The sequence below is a fragment of the Rhipicephalus sanguineus genome, chromosome 4 (genome assembly GCF_013339695.2).
Source record: "Rhipicephalus sanguineus isolate Rsan-2018 chromosome 4, BIME_Rsan_1.4, whole genome shotgun sequence".
Taxonomy (NCBI): Eukaryota; Metazoa; Arthropoda; class Arachnida; order Ixodida; family Ixodidae; genus Rhipicephalus; species Rhipicephalus sanguineus.
Window position 1 is genome coordinate 35,856,772 of NC_051179.1, and position 19,245 is coordinate 35,876,016.

The 19,245-nt window shown below is 45.9% G+C and overlaps 1 protein-coding gene across 2 annotated transcripts in view; it reads right to left on the reverse strand.

The window, feature by feature from the left end:
- Positions 1–986: 986 nt before the first annotated feature.
- The window catches only part of LOC119389781 (protein neuralized), a 37,989-nt gene continuing 19,730 nt past the window's right edge, over positions 987–19,245 (reverse strand). Inside the window, exons 7-12 of one of the 2 annotated variants that reach the window (XM_049414539.1) lie at positions 15,540–15,691; positions 13,549–13,838; positions 12,719–12,838; positions 12,290–12,385; positions 10,194–10,226; positions 987–5,037 (exon numbers count right to left, since the gene is read on the reverse strand). In XM_049414539.1, coding sequence (XP_049270496.1) covers positions 4,862–5,037; positions 10,194–10,226; positions 12,290–12,385; positions 12,719–12,838; positions 13,549–13,838; positions 15,540–15,691 — 867 coding nt within the window. In that variant the 3' untranslated portion in view covers positions 987–4,861. The remainder of the gene's footprint in view (positions 5,038–10,193; positions 10,227–12,289; positions 12,386–12,718; positions 12,839–13,548; positions 13,839–15,539; positions 15,692–19,245) is intronic. The other variant, XM_037657170.2, reaches the window with a different exon arrangement.

Genomic DNA, 19,245 nt, shown 5'->3' on the forward strand with positions numbered 1-19,245 from the left:
GTTCTATCTATGTGTGCAACAGCAATACATCTAAGACATGCAGTGCATGAATAGCAGACAAGGACAACAGCCCGGAATGGATCAAGAGTGCATGTGACATGAAGCATAAAGAAGGCATACTTTTTAACACATGTGCACACAAGTAAAAATTATTAGAACCATGCGAAGAAAAGCATACATTGGAAGTGGCCTGGCTTACTACGTAGTCAATAAAAACGAAAGCTTTGTCACAGCAAGAAAGTGGGAAATCGAAGTATGCCATGCCACAGAAGTTCCTAAATGACTGCATTTCATGTATAAACAGTAGTAGCGTTATGTAACATTTTACAGCAGGGGAGCTATTCTGAATGTGTCCACCTTGTGGACATGTCCACTTCAGCGGAGTGCATTCAGTTATTTGAAAAAGCGGTGAGCTGCGACGTCCTGGCGCTCTTGACCACATCGACGCACTGAACGTGGCAGCGCATTCTCAGCGTAAAGAGAAAAAAAGTGGTCGAAATGCACAGTGATAGGAAACTTAAACAAACTTGACAAGTCAGAACTTGCACATGAATGTTTTCAGATGTTTGAGAACGATGCAGGGAATGCATACCGACCTTCCCGGTGCGTTAAGCGGGCGGGCAGCCGCATTAAACCTAATTCAAGGGCTAACGAGGTTAGGGCTCATGCACGGCGTCCGAGATGTGCACCCAAAAGCGGACCTCTGGGGGCTGCATTCGTTGCATTGAAGCGCGTTCCATCTCTCTCATTTGTGCTGAGAGTTGTGAAAGTTTCGAGACGTCAAAATGACATTGCGGAAGAAGAACCGGAAACGGGAGGCATGCAGGCGAAGTGGACAGTCCACTAGGTGGACACATCGAGAATAGCTCCCCTGGGTGGAATGCATTTTGGAGCTTTATTAGTAAGGGGTCGTAACAACAAGTTAGTGTGTAGTGGTTACTCTGTACAAGTAGAGCAATACTGCCCTTTCAGTGTTTCTAGCAAGGCACAACTTTTCTCAGACTTGACAAAGCTAAGATCATTTAGAAACTCACAAGCCCTTTGTCTACCACCCTTATCATAATGAAAAAAGGAGGTAATTTGTAGTCAATAAAAAAAAAAAGATTGAGTCTTGCACATCCTGCCTGCACTCGAGCAGTGACAACTGAACATTTGCTTCTTGCATAACGCTTTTACTCAAACATTAAGCAATGACTGCTTCAATGTTTCACTCCTTTTGACCAGCATGAGCATTTTGTGACGAGAGTGACAACGGCTAAAGTGCTATCAGAAGCCTCTGTATGGGTACCTGAAGATCGCTGTTATGCGAAAGTTTAGCACAAGGCAAGTGCATAAAGCCATTCAATGTGCAGGAAGCCAGGCCGTTTCAAAAGCAGTAACATGTGGCACAGGCTAACACCTGGTGTCTATAAAAGAAGACCCACAAAGTCCTGCAAAGCATGCGCTCAAAAACAAGGGTTCTGTTTCTACAAATATGCAAACCTTTACTCCAGAATAGTCAGTCTGTAATGAGTATGCTCATGAAAGGAGCATAAAGCTACATTTCTTCTAGTTTCCGAAACGTAAGCTTAGCAATGCACTCTTTGCACAAAGCAAAGACAGCTGTTTTTCAAAGGAAAGTCAAGAGAAATGGCTTGCCGCTAGAGACAGAGTGACGAATGTTGAACGAGTACTTCTCAACTGAACCTTGGACATGAGCCCAATGAAGTCATCGCAGCGAGTATCCAGAGAGTTGAACTTGGAGTTCCAAACCTAAACCACCATTTTTTAAAGAAGAAATGTCACACACAATGTTGTCTTCTTCAAGTGCTTTTCAAACAATTGGCATCAGCACAGAGTTGAGGTATTCGAGGGATATTAGAAATTTATGCAGTTACTTCTTTGAAGCTTAAATATTCCACATGAGCAGGACAAAAAATAAACAGTTGATCGTATTTAGTGTTTGAGAAAAGTGCAATTGCCTCAACGCTAGAGCACCTGGCTTGAAATTCAGAGTTGCAGAGCTTTTTCACAACCTGCATGTATCATACGCAGCTTATGCTCACCTGGCAATTGCCCCCAAACGTTTGATGTACTTTATTACCTAATTTGATCGTGATATGCTGCTAAAAAAAGCAGGAGAAATCTTGCAACATAAATTCGCAGACAAACAAAAAGCCAAACTATGGACATAAAGTAGGAACATATCACACAGATAATACAAGAGTGGAACGGGAACAAGACGAAAAAAAGAAAGACTTTGAACATTGCAGGAACACGCAGTAAACAGCGATATCCGCGACAGACTGAGGTAAAACCTTGATAATGAAGGAAACACGCCTACACCCCCCCTCGTAACGAATGAAATTGCAAAAGCTGATAAAATAAGTAAACATTCCTAAAAAAGTGGGGCAAATGGTAAAAAGAAAGACTTTGAACATTGCAGGAACACGCAGTAAATAGCGATATACTTTTTACAAGTCTTCCCACAGCTTTCACGTCGCATTATGTCAAACAGAGCCAAAGATGAATACACTCTTTTGGTCTGCATAAACAAAAAGAGTATAGTACTTCAGAAACTTGAGTGTGATTGTATATATACCACAAAACTAAATTATACAGAAAGTTACAAGCCAAGATATCTAAGTTGCTTTTATTTTTTCTTCAGCTGAAGCAGTGATGTAAAAAGAGTACATTCAGATTCCTAAAGGCCCTACAACAGCTTCAGTGGAGCATGGAATGTGTCTACTATAAAGTTGCTTGCGTGACCTAATGAATCCCTTACAACTTAAACTCTTGCCAATGCACTTAGTACAAGGAAAATTACTGAAAAGAATATTTATTACCAGTCAAGCCTTCAATAACAGTCTGCTCCTTTCTGTGGCTCTGACTGCTTTCAAAGCTGAACTGCTGTCTAACGTGGAGCGGTGTTATTTACTACTCCACCAATCATCACGCTCAGCTTCATTACTGGCATAGCCACCGAGACTGGTTCACCGCATTGCAAAATCTCGGAGGCAATGCAATTTGGACAGTGTCAGAGAGGACTAAGAGGCAACCATGATCACCTTACAGTGCTAGCATGGTATTCTTTTAAAAACCTTGTTCTGATTCATTCGGCAAAAGAGGAGGTTACTTCTCAACCAAATAAAGGAAAGCCTTGCTCTTGAATATTGCACTAAAAATTTCCTTGAGGTATGCCAGGGCAATGTCGTGAAATTTAAATGATTTGGACTGCCTTGGTACAGAAAATCTGTTACATTTAATCGGTGAATCTCTTATTTATAAAAAATGCATGGTAGTCTTTAAAAAGAAAGAAGAAAGACCCCAGATATGATGCAAGCTAAATTTAAACCAAGAAAACAACAAAACTATAAAAAGATAAACTTTTATCTCTTATTTACTGCATACAATATCTAGACAGAGCAAAGTGCTTAGTCAGGCAGTAGGTATGGTAGTGATACAACAATACCAATATCAGCTATAAGTTATACCAAATGTAGCTTTTGCTTCTAGTGAGAAGCACTAATACGTTAAGAATCAATGCAATCAAATTTATTGAATAAAGCATGCTGTTCAGACGTACGTAAACATATTGTTATGCACTGAAAGGGGGAAAAAGGGAGAGGGGGCATCATACGCCAGTGATAAGACAGTACAGGACAAAGCTCTATCATCGCAGAAGTTTGTAGTCTGCATCAATTAAATTATAATGAGCTTCTGATTAGTAAACATTAAGCTACCAAACAAATGACACTTTTTCATGCAAATTTTTTGCAGCATTTTGTAGAGTTTTGTACATCCATTCAAGACAAAAAAACAATTGTTATATGTCAGACAAATTACACTTTTTACCATTAATATATTGTATCTCTACTAATGGGCCTTCGTGCTGGCTCATATAGTAGCATTGCAGCAGTACTAAGAGTAAATAAACGAGCACAGCAACTTATTGCAGAGAAATTACATCAAAGAATGTAATACTAACTTAAACGCAACATCTTAATAAGCAACTCCAAACAACAATGGTGACAATTTAAGCATCCAACATCAGCAAAAATTGCAGTAGACGGTAGAAAGCCCTAAAGGTCATGAAGACATGGCGCGATAAACTTTAGACATTTAGAAGACAAGCTGACACACCCAGTTAAGAACTTGCACCTGTTTATATTCGAGGCACCGAGTCATCGTAACAAGTGCCCACAACTGAGAATGCATATAAAGGTAGATTTTACGCATCAGTACGCTTTTGTATTTTTATTCGCAAGGACCCCAGTGCGAAACTAGACACGTGGAGCAGGAGGACGTTCTTTGGAGGTATTTGTTTTGAAATTGACAGCGTTGCATAAAAATTTTCTGCCACTGTAAACATACGCAACACAAGTTTGTTGTTTTTACACGAGGTACGAAGACTAAAAAATTTTCCCTGCTTCATTCAGGAGCATACCTCCTGTCTCTCAGCAGAAATTCTAATTATACACTGTAGTTTCCATAGGTAATGAGCAGCGCAGCTAAACATTTGTGTTGGTAACACTAAAAGCTGCCGCGCCGCAAGCATGCAGTGCTCGGAAATAATGGCACCCACGGACGACTATTATAGATGCGCGACAGAACCATGGTTCAGAAGGTTGAAAATTTCGTTAACGGTACAAATATCCAGGCATCAGATGGGCCCAACGCTGTGATCTACTCGTGAAGAACTTGCGCAGGAATCTCCTGGGCTTCTTCTTTTCGCTCGGTTTCTGTTTCCCGTGAGCCAGAGTTAATTCATTGACCATATGCTGCTAAAACGGCACATTTGCTTCGCACGCTACACCCCCACGCCTCAGTTCACAGTTGGCCAAGTGATACGCAGGCAGTCAGGCGACTATCACTGGCTAGCTTAGGCTTTGTAGATGCGGATGACTTCTTGTATGTGCTGTCGACAGACGGGGCACTGAGGAGCTTCCCTCAGGAGCTTCAGGCCACAGTCGTGGCAAGTGAGCGAGTGGCCACACTTCACAAGCACGCTGTCGATTGACTTCTCGAAGCATATTCGGCAGTCATCGTCAGATTCCTCTGCGGAGAAGACAATCCAAAGGAGAGGGTGGTCAGGTGCGTAGCCTTATTAGGTTTTCCACGAAAATAGAAACTTAAAACCTTGAAAACGAAACACAGCTTTTCGTAAATGGCACATTTTTTTTCTCTCTCATTCAGCATAAAAGGGTCCTGAGCCACCTATCGTGCTTGGTGAAAAAAAACACATACTGCAGAAAGCAGATGCTGCTGTGAATGGCTCCACTAAATCTTGCAGTTATGTGCTAAAATTACACAATAGCAGAAGAGTATAAGGGGCAGTCGACACATGTTACTTTGATGAAAACGGCTTTTCTTCTGTCCCATCTCTGAGCTGTTTTACTCGAAGTACACAGCAGCAACACTAGTACCCTTCGAACTACACAAGTGAGCAATGGATGTCATGATGCACGCGAACGTAGCTTCTCCCCCATATTATCCCTCACTGCGCAGCTTCCCGCACGCTCGTCGGAATGAAAAAAGAGAAACTGCTCTCGTACTTGACTAATTCGAAAATTTTTTGCAGCAATCGATTCATGAGGCAAGAAACTCGGATACTGAGGTCATCCGATGTTTACATGAAAATGTGCCTTTTAAGTGTGAAATGTGCGCAGATAAAGCACTACGTTAGAGTCATATTGAGCCATTAATCTACTTAAATTAGCTTGATATATTGAACTCAGCCAAGATTTCAAGGCAAAGAATGTTCATGAGGCATAAATAGAAAATATGTATCGCTTAATATTTAGCCTTACCACATGTTCAAACAGCATCAAATGGCACTAGCTAACACGTTGTCAATGGCTATTTAGTATCTACATCCACTTCTAAAGATGATTCACCATAAGATGTGTTGAATCAAAGCTGCATGCGTACATCTGCCTATGAAGTGCTACATAACACTGTTTTATGTTTCTGTGCCATTAAACAATTAAAGCAACTGTAATATATGGTTCTGGGTAGCTTGAATTAATGCTGCTTGAGTATACAGTCAAATCACAATACATTGAACAAGGATAGAACAAAGTAACTTATATGGTCAACTGCCGAATTTTCGGACATGCTTGAAAATTCGGACATTTTCGCGGCTCTGTCACTAATTCCGTAGACATCAATGTAAAAGAATGTCCGAATTGTCGGACTTTCTGCCCAACTTGCCGGTCCGAAGCGGCATTAATTGAAGCCCCCACCTCTGCAGCGTCTATCATCACGCAGGTGCCAACCAGCGCTTTCGTAAGTCGATCCGTTTGTGGCCGTAGCAGAGTCTAAAAGGCAGCTTTGCCGCAATGCCAAAGTGTGATGGGGTGAAGCATATTAAAAATCTGAAGGGGCCACTGTCATGGCACAGTGTGGCGATGTCCGGATAAGCGCCGGAAATGTACGGCTTAATCGCTGACAACCCTTCATGATAAGCATCTTCCGCTAACTGCTTGGTAGTGCATGCCGCCTAGCGCAGTTGTATGCTTACTGCACGTACCAAAACTGAACCTTACTGAACCAAAACACGCTACGCTACCGTTCATGCTGCCTCTTCTTGCGAGACCATTAAAGGGGTACTGACACCTTTTTTCGAAGGCGAGTTTACTCTGCCATACATATCTCCTGTATGCAGAGACGGCTCTGAGCAAGTGTGAAGCTCAGCAAATGCTTATGAGATATTTTATTTTGATATTAAAGTCAATTTTTCCATGGCGCACCTACTGACATCGACACTAGCTTGACGTCAGGCTACAGTACAAATTCTGGTGACTTCACGCAGCAGTCTGGCTAGTTGTGATGACGTTAGGTACCGAAACTTCAAAGATGGCCGCTTGTACGTCATCAAAACTTCCAAAATGGCCGCTTGTGCATGTAAACGTCACTATATATTGTGCGAGCACGTGACGAGAAGCTCATACCGTGTTGTGACGTCAGGGTACAGTAGGAACCGAAACTAGCTTTTAAAAACATACTGTAATTACTTTTTCAGGGCGCACTCGCGCTTAGCACTACCTTTTCTAGGCTCTTGAGGGCTTGACCTTTCATTTGACGCAAAAAAACGACAACTGAATATATTCGTGTCAGTACCCCTTTAAGTGCGCTGCACAGATGTGTTGCCTTCACAACGAAAGCAGCTGGCCATCGCCGCACCCCTGTGCGGTCAGGAACGGAATGGACATGCCATAACGAACGCTTTTACGGCAAACTTGTGCGTACAATACAGCAAGCAGTGATATCGTGATCTTAGTAGGCGAGGTGCCGGACACAACAACGAACAATCGGCTTCACGCAGCAGCAGATGCGCCGTGTAAGTGCCGATTTTCGTGCAGTAGCGCATCAGGGAATGCCGGATAAGTCGTATGCTCTACCGTTCTTGTTTGTGTTCCACATCATTGTTTTGAAACGCTCCATGAGAGAGAGCCATAATTTTTTTCGCGCTTTGCGGGCATCGGCGGGGGTGATCACGAGACGCTGGCCATTTAGCGTGTAATTAGGCGGGGTTCGTGGCTGGTACCGATAGTGATCACAAGAGCCTGGGCGCACGCCAAAATGCCTCCTAAGTGTACTGGCCAGCATTGAAGCTGTTTCAGACGTGGCTGTAGCGATTTGACTGCTTGAGTAGAATAAGGAAGTATGAATTCGTTTTTTCGGACTGCCCAATTTTTTGGATGATTTTGCGGTCCCTAGGGAGTCCGAAAAATCAGACATTAACAGTATACAGTAGACTCTCGTTAAATGGTACCTGAAGACCCCAAGAAAATCTGTTCCGTTTAACAGGAGTTCCGTTTACTGAGAGGTGAGCAAGTGTGCACAATTCAAGTATGAAACCAATCGTATCAGAGGCAGGAGTTCCATTTCCATTTAAGCAGCAATTCCATTTAACAGATTTCTGTTTACTAAGAGGCTACTGTATTTCTGGTAGTATCATTAACAATTATACATACATAGCTGTAACGAATACAGTAGAATCTCGTTACAACGAACTTCGCGGAACCGCAAAATTTAATTCGTTATTCTGAAATATCGTAGTACTGAAAAATGATGTCGGTAATGTAACACAACAGCGAAAATAACGTACCTTTGCAGGAGGTGCACATGTTGGGGCGTAAACAATGAACGAAAACACTGGGCACCGAGTAGAAACAATTTACTGCTTCAAAAAGTCGGTTATCTTCTTCTGGCGAGTAGAAAGCAGGCGCTGGTGCATGTATGCCTCCACGTCCGCAACCTTTTTAAGGATGTCTTCGGGTACATCCTTGCAGCACCCGAGGTATGATCGGGTCTTCTCAAGGAACACCACAACATCCGAGCTGGAAATAGTCTCTTCCATTGTCCCAGACTCAGCATCTCCAGTGTCGTCTTTGTCACTGCAACAGCAATCTTGCTCACGCACTTGACTCACGATTTCTTCGCAGGTGAGCTCTGCGGACGTAGCCGTCGCGCAGTCACTGTCTACGTAATCCTCGAAGGTTACTGCAGCGTCTACCGGGAGCTTCTAGGTAAGTTCATTCCAAAGCTCTGGGTCGAGCTCCGCTTCGTCATCGCAGTCTCGTGGCATAGGCTTGCAGTCTTGCGGCGTAAGCGAAGTCTCGAGAAGACGTGCCTTTCACCAGCAGTTGCTGATGGTGCTTGCCTTGACGTTCCACCACGACCCTGCCAGCATTTCTGCGGCTTGATGGATGTTGACCTCCGAGGGCAGCTTCAGTCGTATGTTAATGAGAAGGTGCTGCACAAGTCGCTTCCGAAATTCGGCCTTCACACATCTTATTATGCCCTGGTCTAAAGGTTGGAGCAAAGATGTACAATTCGGGGGCAGAAATTCAAGCTGAACATTGCTCGAACGCACGTTCACCATATGTGCCGAGCAGTTATCAATGATTAAAAGAACCTTCTTTTGTTTCTTCTTCACTGTGTTGTCGAACTGCAGCAGCCACTGCGTGAACAGTTCCCGCGTCATCCACGCTTTCTTATTTGCCCGATAGTCACAAGGCAACGAGACGTTTTTCAAGCAGCGAGGCTTGGCGGACTTGCCAATAGTGAGAGGCTTGAGTTTTTCCGTGCCTGTGGCGTTGCAACAGAAGAGCACTGACACACGAAGATGTGATTTTTTTCCGCCCTTGCATTTTTTACCTATAAAGTTGATTGTCTTATCAGGTAACAGCTAATAAAAGCACGCCGTTTCGTTGGTGTTGAAAACGTCGTCTGGACTGAACGACTCGACGATTTCCGGAAAGCACTCGTTCCGCCAGGCAATTGCACTTTCGGCATCGGCCGCCTTTCTTCCCTGCACGCGATTGCCACATGATGCCATTCCTTTGCCGGAACCGATAGAGCCATCCGGCACTTGCGTCGAAGCCGGAGGTGCCCAAAGCGACCGCGAACTGTCGCACCTTTTCTTGAAATTTAATAGGGCCTGACAAGGGCACACCGCGTTTTCTGGCATCCTTAAACCATGTGAGGACGAGGTCGTCGACGGTTTGGTAGTTGCCCAGCCGCAAGCGTTTTCTTGAGGGAGCGAGCTGTGATTGTCGATGTAATTTCACGATCTTCTCCCGATCCTTCAGTATTGTTGCCGCTGTTGACGGCGCGATATCACGCTCCCTGCATATGTCCACTTGCTTTTTTCCTGCATTCAGCTCCGTAAGAATGACCACTTTTTCCTTGAGCGAAGACTGGCGTCGCTTCTTTTTAATGCTGGGGCCAGGAGAACTCATTGCCAGAAAAGCAACCGCACAACACGATCTCAACTTCGCAGCTCCAAACGACAGCAACTGGAAACTTGGTGAGAACAGCGGCAACAGCGGGACTAAGCCTACGACATTGTTTGATTTGGTTTGACCAGTTTGACCGGTTGGTGACGCTTGCGTTGATGTCGATGCTGATGGGGCTGCACCCATTGAAGCGGGTTTCCCGGCGCTTATCTGCTGCAGATGATGACAAGTGTAAGCCTTCAGTGATTTCCATATCGAAACATTCACGGAACTTCGTAATAACGAAGCATCTTGTTGATTTCGGGGTTAAATTACGTACGTTAATCTGAAATATTCGGTATTCTGAAATTCGTAGTGCTGAAAGTTTTTTACATTGGCAATTATAGGCATTTTGGCGGGGATTTCAAAAAATTCGTTAATCTGAAAAGTTTGTTAATCTGATGTTCGTAGTAACGAGATTTTACTTACTCAGTACAGTCAATGTCCAATTTTTCGAACTCCCTAGAGACCGGGAAATTGTAAAAAAAAAAAATGAATTCATGCTTTTTTACTTTGCTCAAACAGTGAAATTGCCACAGCCACATCTGAAATAGTGCTCAATGTTTTCCCAGTACACTTAGGCATTTCGGTGCTTGCACAAGCTCCCATGAATACATTCAGTACCAGCCGGTAACCTCTCTTAACTACGTGCCAACCTCCAATTGCAAGTTAGCGTCTCGTTACGAACACCACTGATATCAGCAAAGAGTGCCAAAAATTATGGCCCTGGTGGGAGAGGGTTTGCCCGCATAGAAAATGTCCTCCTGTAAGAAAATCTCCACTGCTTCATTGAAACACAGCCTTCTCACAGCCAATCATTCTTACTTGTGTGCAACACCTTGCCTGCTAAGCTCATGCCGTCACTGCCAAGGCACCTGCTGTATGTGCGCATGTTTGGCGAAAATGTTTGCAAGCGCACATCACGCCCATGACCGCACTCACGACGGCGAGCTGGTTTCGTTCATGAAAGCGCTACACCTGTGCAGCACACTTAGCAGTCTCACACAAAGAGGCAGCAGTGAACAATAGCACAGTGCATTTGGGTTGTCGCCTAATAAAAGCATGTAGTACGTTTACAACTGTGCTAGGCTGCATACACTGCCGAGCAGGTAGTTTAAGATGCTTATCATAATAGGGTTGCCAGCGATTAAGGAGGAGGAGAAGAAAAACGGAAAGACAGGGAGGTTAGCCAGTTCTCAGACCGGCTGGCTACCCTGTGCTGGGGAAAGGGGAAGGGGGAGTGAAAGATGATAGAAAAGGGATGTTACAAAAAGAAAAAAAAACAACAATAGTACGATAAACGACACTGCTTAAAGTCTGTCTATGAGATTAGTTTTGCGCAAAAAGCGCAATAACGCTTTCAAAGCTTTCCGTGCCGAGGATGGTTTCGGCCAGTGTCCTAAGAACTTTTCCTCCGACAGTGGACGATTGTCAAGTCTATTTAACGCTTTGGACAGTTCTTCTCTTTGTGCACTGAAGCGAGGACACTCACAGAGAAGATGGGCGATTGTCTCCTCGCAGCTACAGTCATCACATGTCGGGCTGCTGGCCATTCCAATTCGAAATGAGTAGGCCTTCGTGAAGGCCACCCCGAGCCACAGGTGGCACAGGAGCGTCTCCTCAGCTCTAGTTATTCCCGACGGAAGACGGAGCTGTAGATTTGGGTCCAAGTTGTGAAGACGGGCGTTGGTAAATTCCGTCGAGTTCCACTGTGCCAGTGTCAGTTCACGTGCATGGGAACGAAGCCTTGTTGCGGCGTCCGTTCTTGACAGCGGTATAGCTGCACAATGGAGAGCATCATGGGCAGATCGGGCAGCCTCATCAGCACGGTCATTTCCGTAGATACCGCAATGGCCCGGTATCCACTGATAGATTAGACTGTGGTGCTTCTCAATGGCGCGGTGATGAAGCAGTCTTATGTCAGCGACTAACTGTTCATTTGGTCCATGACGATATGGGGACATAATGCACTGGAGCGCTGCTTTGGAGTCAGAAGACTGACCACGCCTGTACCAGTGTGCTTGCCGCCTGCCACCATCACGCCTCCATGCATTTACTGCGCTTATCCGTAAATGCATAGCTGCACTGCTCTGTGACAGCAGCCCCTACAGATTTTCAGTATGCATCACCCCATAACACCTTGGCATTTAGAAAAGCTGACTTCGAAATCTGCTAGGGCCGCAAATGGACTGACTCGCAAAAGCGCTAGTTCAAGCATGTGAGATGACCGATGCGGAAGTAGTGGTGCCTTCAACTAATGCCGTTTCGGACCTGCAATTTGAGCAGAAAGTCTGAAAAATTGGACGCTGAAACGTCTGAAGCTTCAGACGTTCTCATGCATTAACTCCATGAGGAATGTGGTGGTGCTGCGAAAACGTCTGAATTTTTAAGCATGCCCGAAAAATCGGCAGTGGTCTGTGTAATGAAGCTGCTTTTATGTCGTAACTTCCATTATGATGAGGTTAAACAGCATCATGACACTAGTATTAAGGTTAGCAGTACTAATACCGTTCAGTCGTCCTTACCAACTGGTTTTTTTGGTGCTTTTGTGGTGCTCTTCTCGATGGTGGGCTGCTCCGGGCTTTGCTCTATCTCAGTTACAGGTGATCCTCGCTTGCTCCCTGCAGGTTTGTTAAGTTTTTGTAATTTCCTTGATACAAACGTAAACAATAAAGAGAAGTACTATTACACATGACCCACTATTTTAGCACCAAGCAATTAAAATCAAATTCAGGGGTTTGAGCACCAAAACCACAATATGATGACTAGGCAAGCCGTATGTTTGCTTATTTGCTTTCCACTGTGAAAGAAGTAAATGAAAAAACACTGCGGACACCTACGATGATACCAGACAAGTAGGGTGCTCAGCATTGTAAGCAATGAAAAGTTGACAAAGGAGGAAAACAAACGCACAAAGAGAGAGAGAGAGAGAGAAAAAAAAAGTGAAGACTAACCAACAAGCCTGATCCTTGTTACCCGGCCGGCAATGTCGAAAAACGGATAGAACTGTTGTGTGCCGTCCACGTACATTATTGTTTTGAACGGTCCGTTGTTTTGCGAGTACTGAACCCTTCCTGCAAAAGCAAAGAAAGAAATTACTTATGTAGAACAGCTTGCACGCTTCTTCAGTGAAGCCCTGTGCAACTTCAACATAAGCTGAAGTTGTGTGTGTACTGCTCCGTTCTTCAGCACGGCAGCCACCGAACCACCAAAATAGTGCTAATTCGTTGACACTGAAGATAGTTAATGTGGATCAAGTAATCACACCTCCATTATATGAAGTGCACTTGCAGGGTTTCAGCATGGAACTGTATTCAATACATTAAATGTGGCAGTTAACAATAAATTGAAAAACGTGAATTGTACAATATCTTACTTAAAAAAGCAGTGCCCATCCTGTCATGCACTTCTCTGTCGTGCCCTCATCGAAACTAGTGTTGGAACTTTTTGAAGCAAGAATGTATCACCAACTGGCCCCACAACGTGTTTTGTTAAGGTATATTCTTGCATCAAATTTTCATTTGGGTGCTGCAAAAGCTTGACACAAAAGAGCAACCATGTATAGCAATGTCGAGTTCTGCATGAAATGTCTGGACTATTTGTTGAAACAGCATTTTCTTTCAAGCTGAAATGCAATGTTACGCATGAAAACGCAATGTAATGAACTTTGTGGTGGATTAAAGTTTCCCAATATCACACTCTGGGAGCGACGTAAAAGTGCAGCTAGCGCAAGCGTGCCAAACATGCATCAAGTTAAAATAAAAACTGCCAAAGCTTAACGAACCGTCATCCCCAGTGACAAAGGTGAGTTCGTCGTTGAGTAAGCAGGGAATGTCTTTCTGGAAGACCCAGTACTCTGGCCGGTCCAGAAGTGCATCCAGGTCGGCGGGGAGTTCAGGGGCAGTGTGTGCGAGAGATGCCGGATTGCACGTCGTCAGGCCGAAGGCCAGAGAACCAGATAGCAGCTGATCCATGCCTGTCACCTTAACCGTGAGCCGTTCGTTCGGACAGAGCGTGCGCGATGCGAACACGAACGCGCGCTGTTCTCCGATGTCACAACGTTCCGCCACTAGTCTGTAAAGGATACCACAGATGGGATTGTCAGAAAAATAACATGAGCCAGAAAACCAAACGATGTATAATTGTATACCAGGTGTTTCACGTAAACTGTGAAAAAAATTTTAACAAGGGCAACAAGATTATTTTCTGCCTCCTGCTAGCTAACCATTTTTATTTACAGAAACATGTCGACAACTGCATATTACAGTGCAGACCACTTATAACGTAACCGCATATAGTGCAGGACCGGTTATAATGCGGTCTTTTTCGACTCCCGTTTACCCTCCCATAGAACCGCATGTATACGCATACCGCTTATTGTGCAGTCCCCCAAGATGAAATACCGTTTATAATGCGGTTGCGGGAAAATATTTCTGACAAACGCGGTAGCGAGTGCGGTTCTCAAAGGAGGTACGCCGCTGGGGAGGGAGCGACGAGGTCGTTACGAAGGGCGAGGGCACGCACAGTGAACGAACGAGGGGCGGAGGGAGGAAAAAGACCGCGGCAGCGCTGTGCGGGCTCGCTGAGTGGGGAAGGATGGTGGTTGCCTAGGCGACGGAGTAGCCTTTGCACCGGCAGCGGTAAAGGCTCCGCGGCCGCTTGCCGGCAGCGTGTTCCGCGTGGAACGTACGATCGCGTCCTCATCATGTGCGCTTTAATAAGTTTCCTGTTGGGAAAAGCGTCGTCGTTATCACACTTGCTACAGATATCGCGTTTGCTACCTCGTCCGCAAATTGAAAAGATTTGCGGCTTCATGACGCGAGCCTTCGCCTTTTCTGCCAGTGCGTGGACTTAAACGAGCTTGGCGGGCTTTTGTCGCCGTTGATCTCCCGGCCACGAACACAAACTTCGTATCACGTGCGCTGTTCTTGGGTTAGTGCTTGAGTGCGATCTTTTCGACCTCCGATCTTCTTGTTGTCTTGGACAAACTTCCCACGACAACATGCTGAACCGCAGGCTAGGCCTAACCAGCGTTGGTTGCTTTTCGGTAGCGGTCGCGGGCGATAAAAGTTGCGGTTTGGTGCGGAATCAACAAAACTTTTTGCGATGGCTGCACTTGAAGGGAAGGGAATCATACCTTAATGAAAACATGGTTTCTGTGTAATGCGCATACCTCGAGGTGGCCTGAAACGTAGTCGGCGAATTTCCACGATGGCACTTTGTTTTGTTTGCTTTTTTTCCCCGTGTTGTTTTTTTCCCCGTGTTTCCCCGGTCGGTTAATTTTTGAACATTCGGAGATTTAAGTGGTTGTAAGCGCCCCAAATCGCATATGTCGATTATCGGACACGCGAGGCTACATGCTCAACACGTTTTGCGCAAGTGCAGACTTTGAAGAAGGTTGTTTTGGTTATAGTGCGGTACCGCTTACAGCGCGGATATTCGCGACTCCGGCGACTTACGTTATAAGCAGTCTATACTGTAATACAATAGACTTTCGTTAAATGGAACCTGAAGGGACTAGGAAAATATGTTCCGTTTAACAGGAGTTCAGTTAACTGAGAGATGAACAGGGGTGCTGAATTTAAGTACGAAACCAATCATATTAGAGGCAGTTGTTCTATGAGCGTCTACTTATTTGATGCCACCCACAGTGGCCTTCCCTGATGCACAATGGCTGTGAAATTCACCTGAACAGCTTCCTCGCTGAAGCAATCATTACAAAGTATGATGCTTGTTTGTCAGGCAGCCCCAAAGTGCCAGGTAAGTACTACTCACTTGTCCATCGGATCTAGCCTAGTGTTTGGGCCCAGCACACTGTGAAACATCAGACGCTGCCAGCTCGTGCCGATAGGGGCGTGCATGGTCGTGGGACGGCGGTGAGGTGGAGACTGCAACGGCGTGCCATCAAGCGACTCCGATCCTGACGCCTGCGTATTACACCAGATCCATGTAAATCTGGGCAGGCCAACCTGCTCAGCATCGCTTAACCTCGCAGCAAGGTACTCTTCGTGGTGTTCTCATTCGTAACTTTTCTCTTACTAAAATGAAAAGCCCATAGTCTGGTAAAATGGCGCGCAGACTATGTGCAGTGACTGCAAGGCAATACTCTGACAACATGGCTGCTTCGAGTACGACATCGAGTAGAAAGCTCGGTTGCGATGTGCGTGGCCGCGGTGCCCAATGTTTCAAAGTACGGCATGCTCGATTGCGAGTACAAAGAGTTGTCCCGCGGTGGTCTTCGTCATAAGCTCCGAAGTGCTGATAAGAAGAACCTCTAACAGTGGGTCCAACGAGTCAACGCTATTACAGTCGCACGTCTGCGATACGAGTCCGGCGCGCTATCGTAATCTGATGATTGAGCCTCCGCTTGCAGCTGCCAAACTAAAGAGTTCTAAATTATCGTCGACCCGGGAACACAGAACGAGTGCGAACGCGTCACTAAGTAGTGCAATTTTTGACAGCCACGACCTCGCGACACACAAGCAGCAGACGACGATCCCGAAGCGAGCATCACAGCAGAAGCAGCCAATTGGAGGCCTTGAATTGAACTTCAAACATATGATTTTTGTATGCTTGTGACTGAATGGAGGAGCTAGCTGAAATGGAGAACTTGAACACGGAGAAATGCTCTTTACGACGAGCCCAAAATGGTGGCGCCCGGTTGCGCCGTTGCCTAGCTATAATTTTGAAAAAAAGCTTTTTTTTTTTGCTATTTCCGCAATTTTCGCCAAGTCGGCAGACGCAAAAAAAAATTTTTTTATAGCACTTCTATGTAGTTTTCAGTGAAGATATTTTGGAATCAGATAGAAAATGGGCTACAGGAACTGAAAATGCGATTTTCAAAAAATCACTTTTTTTTGGTGCCCTGTTAAAAATAAGATCATGTTTGTGACTCATAATTCTCTCCGGTTATAACAGACCCATTCAGTGTTTACATAAAAGTCTGTTGTAACAGTACTTGGATTCTACATACTCCCTTTACAAGGGACCAAAATCCTCTTCACTATGAAGGTCTGTTGTAATGAGGTTATACAGTAAAAGCTCGTTAATTCGACACCCGTTAATTCGGAAATTCGGATAATTCGGACGGCTCTATTGGTCCCGGCCGAAGTGCATGTTAAAGGGATACTGAACAAAATTTTCGCCGCCGAGATAAATGACTCAACTGAAAGATTGGGTGCTGAAATTTGCTGAAACAACCTTCATTTCAGCCAGAGACTAGCAGAAAATAATGAATTTAATGCATTTTTCGCGAATTGGCGCGTCTAGCGGCCGCGCCGCGAACTAGAGAGGAAGTGACGCGAAACTCCGCGGATAGCGACTCGCCAACCGTGCTCGCAGCAAAATCGCTTGCCAATCGACATCGCAAGCCGCCACCCGCTGCCGCGCGTCTCTCCCAAAACGTGTTTTCACGGTCGGGAAGGTGTTCTCCGTGCGTGTTCTCAACCGGCAGCCAACGACACCATTGCCGCGCTCTCGGCCGTATTACGGTCCATGGAATAGACTGTTTTCTCAAGCGGAGCTTGCGCCCACGTCTACGAATTTGCCGTCTGTGTTGTGTGCTGCTACGCAATGTGAACGGTGAAGCACCTGACACAACGCAGAATGCCTCAACGCTGTTCTGCGCTAGGGTGTGCCCTGTCATACATTTCCAACAGAGCCGAAGCTTCGAAGGATATGGATTCGCGCTGCGCGCCCATCGCAGCCAACGTGGGTGCCTTGAAAGCGTGACTTTTTGTGCTCCGAACACTTCGAGGATAGTGACTGCTGCCGACCCACGTTTGGCTACGGTGGCTCGTCTGGCTCGTCGTCCTTGCTGTCGCTTGACACAGCAGAACGGTCACATGCATATGGTTGTATTTGGCGCATCCGTTTTGGAGGCCTGCCGAACTCGGAGTCGCAATGATCGCTCGTGGAACCACTGTCACTCGCACCTTGCATCTTTGCGCTCTCGCGACACGCTCGGTAGTTGTAGCGGTTTTTGAGGAATAAGCGCTATTTTGTTTCCTATGTGGGGAAAAGAGGATAAGGCTCAGCGCCACACCAGCCACCCTCGGTTCTTGAGAGGAGAGGTGGAGAAAGGGAAGTGGCAGGGCAGGAGAGAGCGTGCCGGTTGCCCCCCTCTTGCTGGAGCACTCGACGTCACATCCGCCGACAAGCGCAGTGGCATGCAGCCGCCGCGCTCTCACAATCCACTAAAAATACGGCCAACTGCTCGAAATTACGTGAAATAAACGCTGCGTACAGGAACAGTCGTGTCGTCCGAGTCGAATGTAAGTGTTTTCGTAGCTTTTTCAAATTTTTGTTCAGTATCCCTTTAATCTATGGGACCAAACCTTCGTTAATTCGTCAGAATAGGGCTCCGCACCGCTTAATTCGGACAAATGTTGACGGCTGCCGCTACACAAAAGTGTGGTAAGGCAGTGCTGGCACCACTGGAGCGAAACCGAAACCTGAGTGACATCGCCATCAACTAGTGGGGGCGATCGCAGCGTCACCGAACGTCGGCGTCTTCTTTCTTCGCTCCACTGCGCCTCCGACGGACCGACGCCATTTTCCCTTGTGTTGTGTCGGCACCGTCTCTTCTTGCGGAGTTCTCTTTTTTCCCCGTTGTGACCGTGTTTACATGTGAGGCCCGAGCATGCGGCAGTAGCTGACGATGGCATCGGCGAGGTGTCAGCCGAGTCCACCGACGATGACTGCCCGACCTTCGATGCTGTCCTTCCCTCAGATATGACCCTTCAGGACTACATCGCGATTGATGATTGTGTCGCCACGACTGGTCTCCTGCCCGATCAAGAAATTATTAATGATGTCGCGAACTCATCGCACCTCACGGGAAGTGTCGGAGGCTCGTTTGACATTAGAGGACGTTTGCCTGAGCACTTCCGACAGTTTGCGTGCTGTTGGCCATTTGGAAGAGTTAAGGGGGGGCATGGTACCTGGAGCTATTACAGCGAAAGCTGTTATGAGATCATTTCACCGGCCGTTTTTGGTGCCGTAGTTGTCCGCCGCCGGTGTCCGTAACCAGTATCGCTCGAAATAAGAAAAAAAACTAAATAAGAAAAAAATTCCAGGATGGAACGAGGTTCGAACCTGGGCCCTCTGCGTGGGAGCCCAGTATTCAACCTCTGAGCCATGCCGGTGCTTGAAACTGCTTTGCAAAAAGGTCCTATACAGGCTTCATGTCGGGAAGGAACCACATTAGCATATGCAATATAGCGTGGTAGAAGAGTAAAATAAGCACCAAGCGTCGCACAACGCGAATTATATAACCAGGCGTCATACAATGCGAATTGCGCAACGAGTAGGTTGTTGAATGCTTCCAACCCATTACAAAGAGCTCTGCCATAATTCTTCATCGTCATCACGCACATCGTCAACGAAGTACGCATAATGCCTTACATGCGTTTAGCAGGTACCACGGCTGTCTGTAAAATGACGAAAAATGGCACAGTGCCTACTGCCCTACTTCTCAAAA